The sequence below is a fragment of the Scyliorhinus torazame genome, chromosome 13, assembly GCF_047496885.1.
Source record: "Scyliorhinus torazame isolate Kashiwa2021f chromosome 13, sScyTor2.1, whole genome shotgun sequence".
NCBI classification, from domain to species: Eukaryota; Metazoa; Chordata; class Chondrichthyes; order Carcharhiniformes; family Scyliorhinidae; genus Scyliorhinus; species Scyliorhinus torazame.
In genome coordinates, this window is record NC_092719.1 from 96,422,579 (window position 1) to 96,436,027 (window position 13,449).

The 13,449-nt window shown below is 59.0% G+C and overlaps 1 protein-coding gene across 1 annotated transcript in view; it reads right to left on the minus strand.

Annotated features, from left to right (window-relative positions):
- The window catches only part of LOC140388201 (FYVE, RhoGEF and PH domain-containing protein 5-like), a 1,404,405-nt gene that overhangs the window by 398,530 nt on the left and 992,426 nt on the right, over window positions 1-13,449 (minus strand). Inside the window, exon 17 of the mRNA XM_072471982.1 lies at window positions 11,498-11,631. Coding sequence (XP_072328083.1) covers window positions 11,498-11,631 — 134 coding nt within the window. The remainder of the gene's footprint in view (window positions 1-11,497; window positions 11,632-13,449) is intronic.

The following is a 13,449-nucleotide window of genomic DNA, read 5'->3' on the forward strand; positions in this document are numbered from 1 at the left end:
GAGAGGTCTCTCCCCGGGGTCTTTGTCCCACAGGGAGAGGTGTCTCCCGGGGTCAATGACTCACAGGGAGAGGTCTCTTACGGGGTCAGTGTCTCCCATGGACAGGTCTCTTACGGGGTCAGAGTGTCACAGGGAGAGGTCTCTCCCGGGATATATGTGTCTCAGGGACAGGTCTCTCCCGGGGCCAGAGTGTCACAGGGAAAGGCCCCTATCGGGGCCAGAGTGTGACAGGGAAAGGCCCCTACCGGGGTCAGTGTCCCACAGGGAGAGGTCTCTCCCCGGGTCAATGTCTCACAGGGAGAGGTCTCTCCCGGGATCAGAGTGTCAAAGGGAGAGATCTCTCCCGGGGTCAGTGTGTCACAGGGAGAGGCCTCTCCCGGGGTCAGTGTGTCACAGGGAGAGGTCTCTCCTGGAGTCAGAGAGTCACAGGGAGAGGTCTCTCCTGGAGTCAGAGTGTCACAGGGAGAGATCTCTCCCGGGGTCAGTGTGTCACAGCGAGCGGTGTCTCCCGGGGTCAATGTCTCTCAGGGAGGGAACTCTCCCGGGGTCAGTGTCTCACAGGGAGAGGTCTCTCCCGGGGTCTGTATGTCACAGGGAGAGGTCTCTCCTTGGTTCAGTGTCTCACAGGGAGAGGTCTCTCCCGGGGTCAATGTCTCACAGGGAGAGATCTCTCCCAGGGTCAGTGTGTCACAGGGAGAGGTCTCTCCTGGGGTCAGAGTGTCACAGGGTGAGGTCTCTCACGGGGTCAGTGTGTCACAGGGAGAGGTCTCTGCCGGGATCAGAGTGTCACAGGGAGAGGTCTCTCCCGGGGTCAGTGTGTCACAGGGAGAGTTCTCTCCCGGGGTCAGTGTCTCACAGGGAGAGGTCTCTCCCGGGGTCAGTGTGTCACAGCGAGCGGTGTCTCCCGGGGTCAGTGTCTCACAGGGAGAGAACTCTCCCGGGGTCAGTGTCTCACAGGGAGAGGTCACTCCCGGGGTCAGTGTCCCACAGGGAGAGGTCTCTCCCTGAGTCAGAGTGTCACAGGGAGAGGTCTCTCCTGGGGTCAGAGTGTCACAGGCTGAGGTCTCTCCTGGGGTCAGTGTGTCACAGGGTGAGGTCTCTCCTGGGGTCAGTGTGTCACAGGGAGAGGTCTATCACGGGGTCAAAGTCTCATAGTGAGAGGTCTCTCCCGGGGTCAGTGTCTCACAGGGAGAGGTCTCTCCCGGGGTCAGTGTGTCACAAGGAGAGGTCTCTCCCCGGGGTCTTTGTCCCACAGGGAGAGGTCTCTCCCGGGGGCAGTGTCCCACAGGGAGAGTTCTCTCCCGGGGTCTGTGTCCCACAGGGAGAGGTCTCTCACGCGGTCAGTGTCTCACAGTGAGAGGTCTCTGCCGGAATCAGAGTGTCACAGGGAGAGGTCTCTCCCGGGGTCAGTGTGTCACAGGGAGAGGTTTCTCCCGGGGTCAGTGTGCCACAGGGAGAGGTTTCTCCCGGGGTCAGAGTGTCACAGGGAGAGGTCTCTCCCGGGGTCAGTGTGTCACAGGGAGTGTTCTCTCCCGGGGTCAGAGTGTCATTGGGAGGGGTCTCTCCCGGGGTCAGTGTCTCACAGGGGGAGGTCTCTCCCGGGGTCAGTGTGTCACAGGGAGAGGTGTCTCCCAGGGTCAGTGTGTCACAGGGAGAGGTCTCTCCCGGGGTCAGAGTGTCACAGGGAGAGGTCTCTCCCGGGGTCAGTGTCTCACAGGGAGAGGTGTCTCCCGCGGTCAGTGTGTCACAGCGAGCGGTGTCTCCCGGGGTCAGTGTCTCACAGGGAGAGAACTCTCCCGGGGTCAGTGTCTCACAGGGAGAGGTCACTCCCGGGGTCAGTGTCCCACAGGGAGAGGTCTCTCCCTGGGTCAGAGTGTCACAGGGAGAGGTCTCTCCTGGGGTCAGAGTGTCACAGGGTGAGGTCTCTCCTGGGGTCAGTGTGTCACAGGGTGAGGTCTCTCCTGGGGTCAGTGTGTCACAGGGAGTGGTCTATCACGGGGTCAAAGTCTCACAGGGAGAGGTCTCTCACGGGGTCAGTGTCTCACAGGGAGAAGTCTCTCCCGGGGTCAGTGTGTCACAAGGAGAGGTCTCTCCCCGGGTCTTTGTCCCACAGGGAGAGGTCTTTCCCGCGGTCAGTGTCTCACAGTGAGAGGTCTCTGCCGGAATCAGAGTGTCACAGGGAGAGGTCTCTCCCGGGGTCAGAGTGTCACAGGGAGAGGTCTCTCCCGGGGTCAGTGTGTCACAGGGAGAGGTTTCTCCCTGGGTCAGTGTGTCACAGGGAGAGGTTTCTCCCGGGATCAGAGTGTCACAGGGAGAGGTATCTCCCGGGGTCAGTGTCTCACAGGGAGAGGTCTCTCCCGGGGTTAGAGTGTCACAGGGAGAGGTCTCTCCCGGGGTCAGTGTGTCACAGGGAGAGGTTTCTCCCGGGATCAGAGTGTCACAGGGAGAGGTATCTCCCGGGGTCAGTGTGTCACAGGGAGAGGTCTCTACCGGGGTCAGTGTATCACAGGGAGAGTTCTCGACCGGGGTCAGTGTGTCACAGCGAGCGGTGTCTCCCGGGGTCAGTGTCTCACAGGGAGAGAACTCTCCCGGGGTCAGTGTCTCACAGGGAGAGGTCACTCCCGGGGTCAGTGTCCCGCAGGGAAAGGTCTCTCCCTGGGTCAGTGTGGCACAGGGAGAAGTCTCTCCCGGTGTCAGTGTGTCACAGGGAGAGGTCTCACCCGGGGTCAGTCTCTCACAGGGAGTGGTCTCTCCAGGGGTCAGTGTGTCACCGGGAGAGGTCTCTCCCGGGGTCAGTGTGTCACAGGGAGAGGTTTCTCCCGGGGTCAATGTGTCACTGGGAGAGGTCACTCCTGGGGTCAGTGTGTCACAGGGAGAGGTCACTCCCGGGCTCAGTGTGCCACAGGGAGAGGTCACTCCCGGGGTCAGTGTGCCACAGGGAGAGGTCACTCCCGGGGTCAGTGTGGCACAGGGAGAGGTATCACCCGGGGCCAGTGTCTCACAGGGAGAGGTCTCTTCCGGGGTCAGTGTGTCACAGGCAGAGGTCTATCCCGGCGTCAGAGTGTCACAGGGAGAGGTCTCTCCCGGGGTCAGAGTGTCACAGGCAGAGGTCTCACCCGGGGTCAGTCTCTCACAGGGAGTGGTCTCTCCAGGGGTCAGTGTGTCACCGGGAGAGGTCTCTCCCGGGGTCAGTGTGTCACAGGGAGAGGTTTCTCCCGGGGTCAGTGTGTCACTGGGAGAGGTCACTCCTGGGGTCAGTGTCCCACAGGGAGCGGTCTCTCCCGGGGTCAGTGTGTGACAGGGAGAGGTTTCTCCCGGGGTCAGTGTGTCACAGGGACAGGTCTCTCCCGAAGTGAGTGTCTCTCAGGGAGAGGTCTATCAAGGGGCCAGTGTCTCACAGTGAGAGGTATCTGCCGGGATCAGAGTGTCACAGGGAGAGGTCTCTCCCGGGGTCAGTGTGCCACAGGGAGAGGTCACTCCCGGGGTCAGTGTGTCACAGGGAGAGGTCTCTCCCGGGGTCAGAGCCTCACAGGCAGCGGTCTCTCCTGGGGTCAGTGTGTCACAGGGAGGGGTGTCTCCCGGGGTCAGAGTGTCACAGGGAGGGGTGTCTCCCGGGGTCAGTGTGTCACAGGGACAGGTGTCTCCCAGGGTCAGTGTGTCACAGGGAGGGGTGTCTCACTGGGTCAGTGTGTCACAGGCAGAGGTGTCTCCCAGGGTCAGTGTGTCACAGGGAGAGATCTCTCCCGGGGTCAGTGTCTCCCATGGACAGGTCTCTTACGGGGTCCGTGTCTCTCACGGAGAGGTCTCTCCCGGGATCAGAGTGTCAAAGGGAGAGATCTCTCCGGGGTTCAGTGTCTCACAGGGACAGGTCTCTCCCGGGGTCAGAGTGGCACAGGGAGAGGTATCACACGGGGCCAGTGTCTCACAGGGAGAGGTCTCTTCCGGGGTCAGTGTATCACAGGGAGAGGTCTCTCCCGGGGTCAGAGTGTCACAGGCAGCGGTCTCTCCCGGGGTCAGAGTGTCACAGGGAGAGGTCTCTCCTGGGGTCAGAGTGTCACAGTGAGAGGTCTCTCCCGGGGTCAGAGTGTCACAGGGACAGGTCTCTCCCGATGTCAGTGTCTCACAGGGAGAGGTCTATCAAGGGGTCAGTGTCTCACAGTGAGAGGTCTCTGCCGGGATCAGAGTGTCACAGGGAGAGGTCTGTCCCGGGGTCAGTGTGTCACAGGGAGAGGTTTCTCCCGGGACCAGAGTGTCACAGGGAGAGGTCTCTCCGGGGGTCAGTGTGTCACAGGGAGAGGTGTCTCCCGGGGTCAGTGTGTCACAGGGAGAGGTCTCTCCTGGAGTCAGAGTGTCACAGGGAAAGGCCCCTACCGGGGCCAGAGTGTGACAGGGAAAGGCCCCTACCGGGGTCAGTGTCCCACAGGGAGAGGTCTCTCCCCGGGTCAATGTCTCACAGGGAGAGGTCTCTCCTGGAGTCAGAGTGTCACAGGGAGAGGTCTCTCCTGGAGTCAGAGTGTCACAGGGAGAGGTCTCTCCTGGAGTCAGAGTGTCACAGGGAGAGGTCTCTCCCGGGGTCAGTGTCTCCCTGGGACAGGTCTCTTACGGGGTCAGTGTCTCACAGGGAGAGGTCTCTCCCGGGGTCTGTATGTCACAGGGAGAGGTCTCTCCTTGGTTCAGTGTCTCACAGGGAGAGGTCTCTCCTGGGGTCAGAGTGTCACAGGGTGAGGTCTCTCACGGGGTCAGTGTGTCACAGGGAGAGGTCACTGCCGGGATCAGAGTGTCACAGGGAGAGGTCTCTCCTGGGGTCAGTGTGTCACAGGGAGAGGTCTCTCCCGGGGTCAGAGTGTCACAGGGAGAGGTCTCTCCCGGGGTCAGTGTCTCACAGGGAGAGGTCTCTCCCGGGGTCAGTGTGTCACAGCGAGCGGTGTCTCCCGGGGTCAGTGTCTCACAGGGAGAGAACTCTCCCGGGGTCAGTGTCTCACAGGGAGAGGTCACTCCCGGGGCCAGTGTCCCACAGGGAGAGGTCTCTCCCTGGGTCAGAGTGTCACAGGGAGAGGTCTCTCCTGGGGTCAGAGTGTCACAGGCTGAGGTCTCTCCTGGGGTCAGTGTGTCACAGGGTGAGGTCTCTCTTGGGGTCAGTGTGTCACAGGGAGAGGTCTCTCCCGGGGTCAGTGTGTCACAGGGAGAGGTCTATCACGGGGTCAAAGTCTCACAGTGAGAGGTCTCTCCCGGGGTCAGTGTCTCACAGGGAGAGGTCTCTCCCGGGGTCAGTGTGTCACAAGGAGAGGTCTCTCCCCGGGGTCTTTGTCTCACAGGGAGAGGTCTCTCCCGGGGGCAGTGTCCCACAGGGAGAGTTCTCTCCCGGGGTCTGTGTCCCACAGGGAGAGGTCTCTCCCGCGGTCAGTGTCTCACAGTGAGAGGTCTCTGCCGGAATCAGAGTGTCACAGGGAGAGGTCTCTCCCGGGGTCAGTGTGTCACAGGGAGAGGTTTCTCCCGGGGTCAGTGTGTCACAGGGAGAGGTTTCTCCCGGGGTCAGAGTGTCACAGGGAGAGGTCTCTCCCGGGGTCAGAGTGTCACAGGGAGAGGTCTCTCCCGGGGTCAGTATGTCACAGGGAGAGGTCTCTCCTGGGCTCAGTGTCTCACAGGGAGAAGTCTCTCCCGGGGTCAATGTCTCACAGGGAGAGATCTCTCCCAGCGTCAGTGTGTCACAGGGAGAGGTCTCTCCTCGGGTCAGAGTGTCACAGGGTGAGGTCTCTCACGGGGTCAGTGTGTCACAGGGAGAGGTCTCTACCGGGATCAGAGTGTCACAGGGAGAGGTCTCTCCCGGGGTCAGTGTGTCACAGGGAGTGTTCTCTCCCGGGGTCAGAGTGTCATTGGGAGGGGTCTCTCCCGGAGTCAGTGTCTCACAGGGGGAAGTCTCTCCCGGGGTCAGTGTGTCACAGGGAGAGGTGTCTCCCAGGGTCAGTGTGTCACAGGGAGAGGTCTCTCCTGGGGTCAGAGTGTCACAGGGAGAGGTCTGTCCCGGGGTCAGTGTCTCACAGGGAGAGGTGTCTCCCGGGGTCAGTGTGTCACAGCGAGCGTTGTCTCCCGGGGTCAGTGTCTCACAGGGAGAGAACTCTCCCGGGGTCAGTGTCTCACAGGGAGAGGTCACTCCCGGGGTCAGTGTCACACAGGGAGAGGTCTCTCCCTGGGTCAGAGTGTCACAGGGAGAGGTCTCTCCTGGGGTCAGAGTGTCACAGGGTGAGGTCTCTCCTGGGGTCAGTGTGTCACAGGGTGCGGTCTCTCCTGGGGTCAGTGTGTCACAGGGAGAGGTCTATCACGGGGTCAAAGTCTCACAGGGAGAGGTCTCTCACGGGGTCAGTGTCTCACAGGGAGAAGTCTCTCCCGGGCTCAGTGTGTCACAAGGAGAGGTCTCTGCCGGAATCAGAGTGTCACAGGGAGAGGTCTCTCCCGGGGTCAGTGTGTCACAGGGAGAGGTTTCTCCCTGGGTCAGTGTGTCACACGGAGAGGTTTCTCCCGGGATCAGAGTGTCACAGGGAGAGGTATCTCCCGGGGTCAGTGTCTCACAGGGAGAGGTCTCTCCCGGGGTTAGAGTGTCACAGGGAGAGGTCTCTCCGTGGTCAGTGTGTCACAGGGAGAGTTCTCTCCCGGGGTCAGTGTGTCACAGCGAGCGGTGTCTCCCGGGGTCAGTGCCTCACAGGGAGAGAACTCTCCCGGGGTCAGTGTCTCACAGGGAGAGGTCACTCCCGGGGTCAGTGTCCCGCAGGGAAAGGTCTCTCCCTGGGTCAGTGTAGCACAGGGAGAAGTCTCTCCCGGTGTCAGTGTGTCACAGGGAGAGGTCTCTCCAGGGGTCAGTGTGTCACCGGGAGAGGTCTCTCCCGGGGTCAGTGTGTCACAGGGAGAGGTTTCTCCCGGGGTCAGTGTGTCACTGGGAGAGGTCACTCCTGGGGTCAGTGTGTCACAGGGAGAGGTCACTCCCGGGGTCAGTGTGCCACAGGGAGAGGTCACTCCCGGGGTCAGTGTGCCACAGGGAGAGGTCACTCCCGGGGTCAGTGTGGCACAGGGAGAGGTATCACCGGGGGCCAGTGCCTCACAGGGAGAGGTCTCTTCCGGGGTCAGTGTGTCACAGGGAGAGGTCTCTCCCGGGGTCAGAGTGTCACAGGCAGAGGTCTATCCCGGCGTCAGAGTGTCACAGGGAGAGGTCTCTCCCGGGGTCAGAGTGTCACAGGCAGAGGTCTCACCCGGGGTCAGTCTCTCACAGGGAGTGGTCTCTCCAGGGGTCAGTGTGTCACCGGGAGAGGTCTCTCCCGGGGTCAGTGTGTCACAGGGAGAGGTTTCTCCCGGGGTCAGTGTGTCACTTGGAGAGGTCACTCCTGGGGTCAGTGTGTCACAGGGAGAGGTCTCTCCCGGGGTCAGTGTGTCACAGGGAGAGGTCTCTCCCGGGGTCAGTGTGTGACAGGGAGAGGTTTCTCCCGGGGTCAGTGTGTCACAGGGACAGGTCTCTCCCGAAGTGAGTGTCTCTCAGGGAGAGGTCTATCAAGGGGTCAGTGTCTCACAGTGAGAGGTATCTGCCGGGATCAGAGTGTCACAGGGAGAGGTCTCTCCCGGGGTCAGTGTGCCACAGGGAGAGGTCACTCCCGGGGTCAGTGTGTCACAGGGAGAGGTCTCTCCCGGGATCAGAGCCTCACAGGCAGCGGTCTCTCCTGGGGTCAGTGTGTCACAGGGAGGGGTGTCTCCCGGGGTCAGTGTGTCACAGGGAGGGGTGTCTCCCGGGGTCAGTGTGTCACAGGGACAGGTGTCTCCCAGGGTCAGTGTGTCACAGGGAGGGGTGTCTCACTGGGTCAGTGTGTCACAGGGAGAGGTGTCTCCCAGGGTCAGTGTGTCACAGGGAGAGATCTCTCCCGGGGTCAGTGTCTCCCATGGACAGGTCTCTTACGGGGTCAGTGTCTCACACGGAGAGGTGTCTCCCGGGATCAGAGTGTCAAAGGGAGAGATCTCTCCCGGGTTCAGTGTCTCACAGGGACAGGTCTCTCCCGGGGTCAGAGTGGCACAGGGAGAGGTATCACCCGGGGCCAGTGTCTCACAGGGAGAGGTCTCTTCCGGGGTCAGTGTATCACAGGGAGAGGTCTCTCCCGGGGTCAGAGTGTCACAGGCAGCGGTCTCTCCCGGGGTCAGAGTGTCACAGTGAGAGGTCTCTCCCGGGGTCAGAGTGTCACAGGGACACGTCTCTCCCGAAGTCAGTGTCTCACAGGGAGAGGTCTATCAAGGGGTCAGTGTCTCACAGTGAGAGGTCTCTGCCGGGATCAGAGTGTCACAGGGAGAGGTCTGTCCCGGGGTCAGTGTGTCACAGGGAGAGGTTTCTCCCGGGGTCAGAGTGTCACAGGCAGCGGTCTCTCCCGGGGTCAGAGTGTCACAGTGAGAGGTCTCTCCCGGGGTCAGAGTGTCACAGGGACACGTCTCTCCCGAAGTCAGTGTCTCACAGGGAGAGGTCTATCAAGGGGTCAGTGTCTCACAGTGAGAGGTCTCTGCCGGGATCAGAGTGTCACAGGGAGAGGTCTGTCCCGGGGTCAGTGTGTCACAGGGAGAGGTTTCTCCCGGGATCAGAGTGTCACAGGGAGAGGTCTCTCCGGGGGTCAGTGTGTCACAGGGAGAGGTGTCTCCCGGGGTCAGTGTGTCACAGGGAGAGTTCTCTCCCGGGGTAAGTGTGTCATTGGGAGAGGTCTCTCCCTGGGTCAGTGTGTCACAGGGAGAAGTCTCTCCCAGGGTCAGAGTATCACAGGGAGAGGTTTCTCCCGGGGTCAGTGTGTCACAGGGAGGGGTCACTCCTGGGGTCAGTGTGTCACAGGGAGAGGTCTCTCCCTGGGTCAGTGTGTCACAGGGAGATGTCTCTCCCAGGGTCAGTGTCTCACAGGGAGAGGTATCTCCCGGGATCAGAGTGTCACAGGGAGAGGTTTCTCCCGGGATCAGAGTGTCACAGGGAGAGGTCTCTCCCAGGGTCAGTGTGTCACAGGGAGAGGTTTCTCCCGGGGTCAGTCTCTCACAGGGAGTGGTCTCTCCAGGGGTCAGTGTGTCACAGGGAGCGGTCTCTCCCGGCATCAGTGTCTCACAGGGAGAGGGTTCTCCCGGGGACAGAGTGTCACAGGGAGAGGTCTCTCCCGGGATATATGTGTCTCAGGGACAGGTCTCTCCCGGGGCCAGAGTGTCACAGGGAAAGGCCCCTACCGGGGTCAGTGTCCCACAGGGAGAGGTCTCTCCCCGGGTCAATGTCTCACAGGGAGCGGTCTCTCCTGGGATCAGAGTGTCAAAGGGAGAGATCTCTCCCGGGGTCAGTGTGTCACAGTGCGAGGTCTCTCCTGGGGCCAGAGTGTCACAGGGAGCGGACTCTCCCGGGGTCAGTGTGTCACAGGAAGAGGCCTCTCCCGGGGTCAGTGTGTCACAGGGAGAGGTCTCTCCTGGAGTCAGAGTGTCACAGGGAGAGGTCTCTCCCGGGGTCAGTGTGTCACAGGGAGAGGTCTCTCCCGGGGTCAGTGTCTCCCCGGGACAGGTCTCTTACGGGGTCAGTGTGTCACAGGGAGAGGTCTCTCCCGGCGTCAGTGTCTCACAGGGAGAGGTCTCTCCCGAAGTCTGTATGTCACAGGGAGAGGTCTCTCCTTGGTTCAGTGTCTCACAGGGAGAGGTCTCTCCCGGGGTCAATGTCTCACAGGGAGAGATCTCTCCCAGGGTCAGTGTGTCACAGGGAGAGGTCTCTCCTGGGGTCAGAGTGTCACAGGGTGAGGTCTCTCACGGGGTCATTGTGTCACAGGAAGAGGCCTCTCCCGGGGTCAGTGTGTCACAGGGAGAGGTCTCTCCTGGAGTCAGAGTGTCACAGGGAGAGGTCTCTCCCGGGGTCAGTGTGTCACAGGGAGAGGTCTCTCCCGGGGTCAGTGTCTCCCCGGGACAGGTCTCTTACGGGGTCAGTGTGTCACAGGGAGAGGTCTCTCCCGGCGTCAGTGTCTCACAGGGAGAGGTCTCTCCCGAAGTCTGTATGTCACAGGGAGAGGTCTCTCCTTGGTTCAGTGTCTCACAGGGAGAGGTCTCTCCCGGGGTCAATGTCTCACAGGGAGAGATCTCTCCCAGGGTCAGTGTGTCACAGGGAGAGGTCTCTCCTGGGGTCAGAGTGTCACAGGGTGAGGTCTCTCACGGGGTCAATGTGTCACAGGGAGAGGTCTCTGCCGGGATCAGAGTGTCACAGGGAGAGGTCTCTCCCGGGGTCAGTGTGTCACAGGGAGAGTTCTCTCCCGGTGTCAGTGTCTCACAGGGAGAGGTCACTCCCGGGGTCAGTGTGTCACAGCGAGCGGTGTCTCCCGGAGTCAGTGTCTCACAGGGAGAGAACTCTCCCGGGGTCAGTGTCTCACAGGGAGAGGTCACTCCCGGGGTCAGAGTGTCACAGGGAGAGGTCTCTCCTGGGGTCAGAGTGTCACAGGGTGAGGTCTCTCCTGGGGTCAGTGTGTCACAGGGTGAGGTCTCTCCTGGGGTCAGTGTGTCACAGGGAGAGGTCTCTCCCGGGGTCAGTGTGTCACAAGGAGAGGTCTCTCCCCGGGGTCTTTGTCCCACAGGGAGAGGTGTCTCCCGGGGTCAATGACTCACAGGGAGAGGTCTCTTACGGGGTCAGTGTCTCCCATGGACAGGTCTCTTACGGGGTCAGAGTGTCACAGGGAGAGGTCTCTCCCGGGATATATGTGTCTCAGGGACAGGTCTCTCCCGGGGCCAGAGTGTCACAGGGAAAGGCCCCTATCGGGGCCAGAGTGTGACAGGGAAAGGCCCCTACCGGGGTCAGTGTCCCACAGGGAGAGGTCTCTCCCCGGGTCAATGTCTCACAGGGAGAGGTGTCTCCCGGGATCAGAGTGTCAAAGGGAGAGATCTCTCCCGGGGTCAGTGTGTCACAGGGCGAGGTCTCTCCTGGGGCCAGAGTGTCACAGGGAGCGGACTCTCCCGGGGTCAGTGTGTCACAGGAAGAGGTCTCTCCCGGGGTCAGTGTGTCACAGGGAGAGGTCTCTCCTGGAGTCAGAGTGTCACAGGGAGAGGTCTCTCCTGGAGTCAGAGTGTCACAGGGAGAGGTCTCTCCCGGGGTCAGTGTCTCCCCGGGACAGGTCTCTTACGGGGTCAGTGTCTCACAGGGAGAGGTCTCTCCCGGGGTCTGTATGTCACAGGGAGAGGTCTCTCCTTGGTTCAGTGTCTCACAGGGAGAGGTCTCTCCCGGGGTCAATGTCTCACAGGGAGAGATCTCTCCCAGGGTCAGTGTGTCACAGGGAGAGGCCTCTCCCGTGGTCAGTGTGTCACAGGGAGAGGTCTCTCCCGAGGTCAGTGTCTCACAGGGAGAGGTCTCTCCCGTGGTCAGTGTGTCACAGGGAGAGGTCTCTCCCGGTGTCAGTGTGTCACAGTGAGAGGTCTCTCCCGGGGTCAGTGTGTCACAGGGAGAGGTCTCTCTCAGGGTCAGTGTCTGTCACAGCAAGCCTACCTCCTTCAGAGCTGCTGGACTCCTCTTCTGTTTATGGATGAAGGGTATCTGGAAACTATGAAACACCGAGGACAGGGCACTACTTGGTGAGCAAGCCGTTAATGATGGAGATCTTTCATTCACTGTCATCAACTCTACAGAAAAGATTCAGAAGTTGTATCAGATTGAGGAGCTTCTCATTGAGCAGTTACATTATAAACACTCTCAGACAGTTCCCCCACACTCTCTGACAGTTTAACCTGCCTCCCCCACACTCTCAGAGAGTTGAACGATATAGGTAAAAAACGGGATGAGGTCCTTCATGCTGAATCTAGGGAGTTAGGAGCCAAACTAAAAAGTGGGACCTCAAAGATAGTAATCTCGGGATTGCTACCAGTGCCACGTGCTAGTTAGAGTAGGAATGACAGGATAGACAGGATGAATACGTGACTTGAGAGATGGTGCAGGAGGGAGGGATTCAGATTTTTGGGACATTGGAACCGGTACTGGGAGAGGTGGGACCATTACAAATTGGACGGTCTACACCTGGGCAGGACTGGAACCAATGTCCTCGGGAGTTGTTTGCTAGTGCTATTGGGGAAGGTTTAAACTAATGTGGCAGGGGGTTGGGAACCAATGCAGGAATTCGGAGGATAGTAAAGAGAGGATAGACACAAAAGTCAAAAATGGAAGGCAGAGAAACTGATTGAACTGCATTTATTTCAATGCAAGAGGCTAAGGGCAAGGCAAATGAACTCAGTGCATGGATAGGTACATGGGACTGGGATATTATAGCTATTACTGAAACATGGCTAAAGGAGGGCCAGGACTGGCAGCTCAATGTTCCAGGGTACAGATGTTGTAGGAAAGATAGAACAGGCGGTTAGAGAGGAGGGGGAGTTTTGTTTTAGATTAGAGACAGTATCACGGCAGTACAGAGACAGGATATATCCGAGGGTTCGCCCACTGAGTCTATATGGGTAGAACTGAAAAATAAGAAGGGTGAGATCACATTGATAGGACTGTACTATAGACCCCAAATAGTCAGTGGGGTATTGAGGAGCAAATATGTAAAGAAATTACAGATAGCTGCCGGAAAAATAGGGTGGTAATAGTTGGGGACTTTAACTTTCCCAACATTAACTGGGAAAGCCATAGCACTGGGGTTTGGATGGAGAGAAATTTGTCGAGTGTATTCAGGAAGAATTCCTCATTCAATATGTGGATGGCCTGACCAGAGAGGGGGCAAAACCTGACCTCCTCCTGGGGAATAAGGAAGGGCAGATGACGGAAGTGTTAGTGAGGGATCACTTTGGGATCAGTGAACATAATTCCATTAGTTTTAAGATAGCTATGGAGAATAATAGTTCTGGCCCAAAAGTTAAAATTCTAAATTGGGGCAAGACCAATTTCGAGGGTATTAGGGAGGAACTTGTTGATTGGGGGTGCCTATTTGCAGGCAAGGGGATAGCTGGTAAGTGGGAGTCTTTCAGAAAGGTGTTAACTAGGGTTCAGGGTGAGCACATTCCTCTTAGAGTGAAGGGTAAGGCTGGTAGAAGGAGGGAACCCTGGATGACTCGGGATATTGAGGCCATGGTCAAAAGGAAGAAGGAGGCATATGGCATGCATAGGTAGCTGGGATCAAGTGGATTCCTTGAAGAGTATATGTTTGTTGGAGTGGAGTTAAGAGAGAATACAAGAGGGCAAAAAGGGGCAGATAAGGCAAAGGAAAATCCAAGGTGACTAGGCAGAGGGTAGGGCCTCTTAAGGATAAACAAAGTCACATATGCAGATCCATAAGGGATGGGAGAGGTCCTAAATTAATATTTCTCATCAGTATTTACTGTTTGTCGACAGGATCACCCAGCCGCAGCCGCTGCCCGAGGAAGCGAGGGAAACGCAGCGGTCTGCAGGTTAGACTGAAGGAACGCGGTTTCATGACCCCTCTCCCCAGCATACTCCTGGCAAACGTC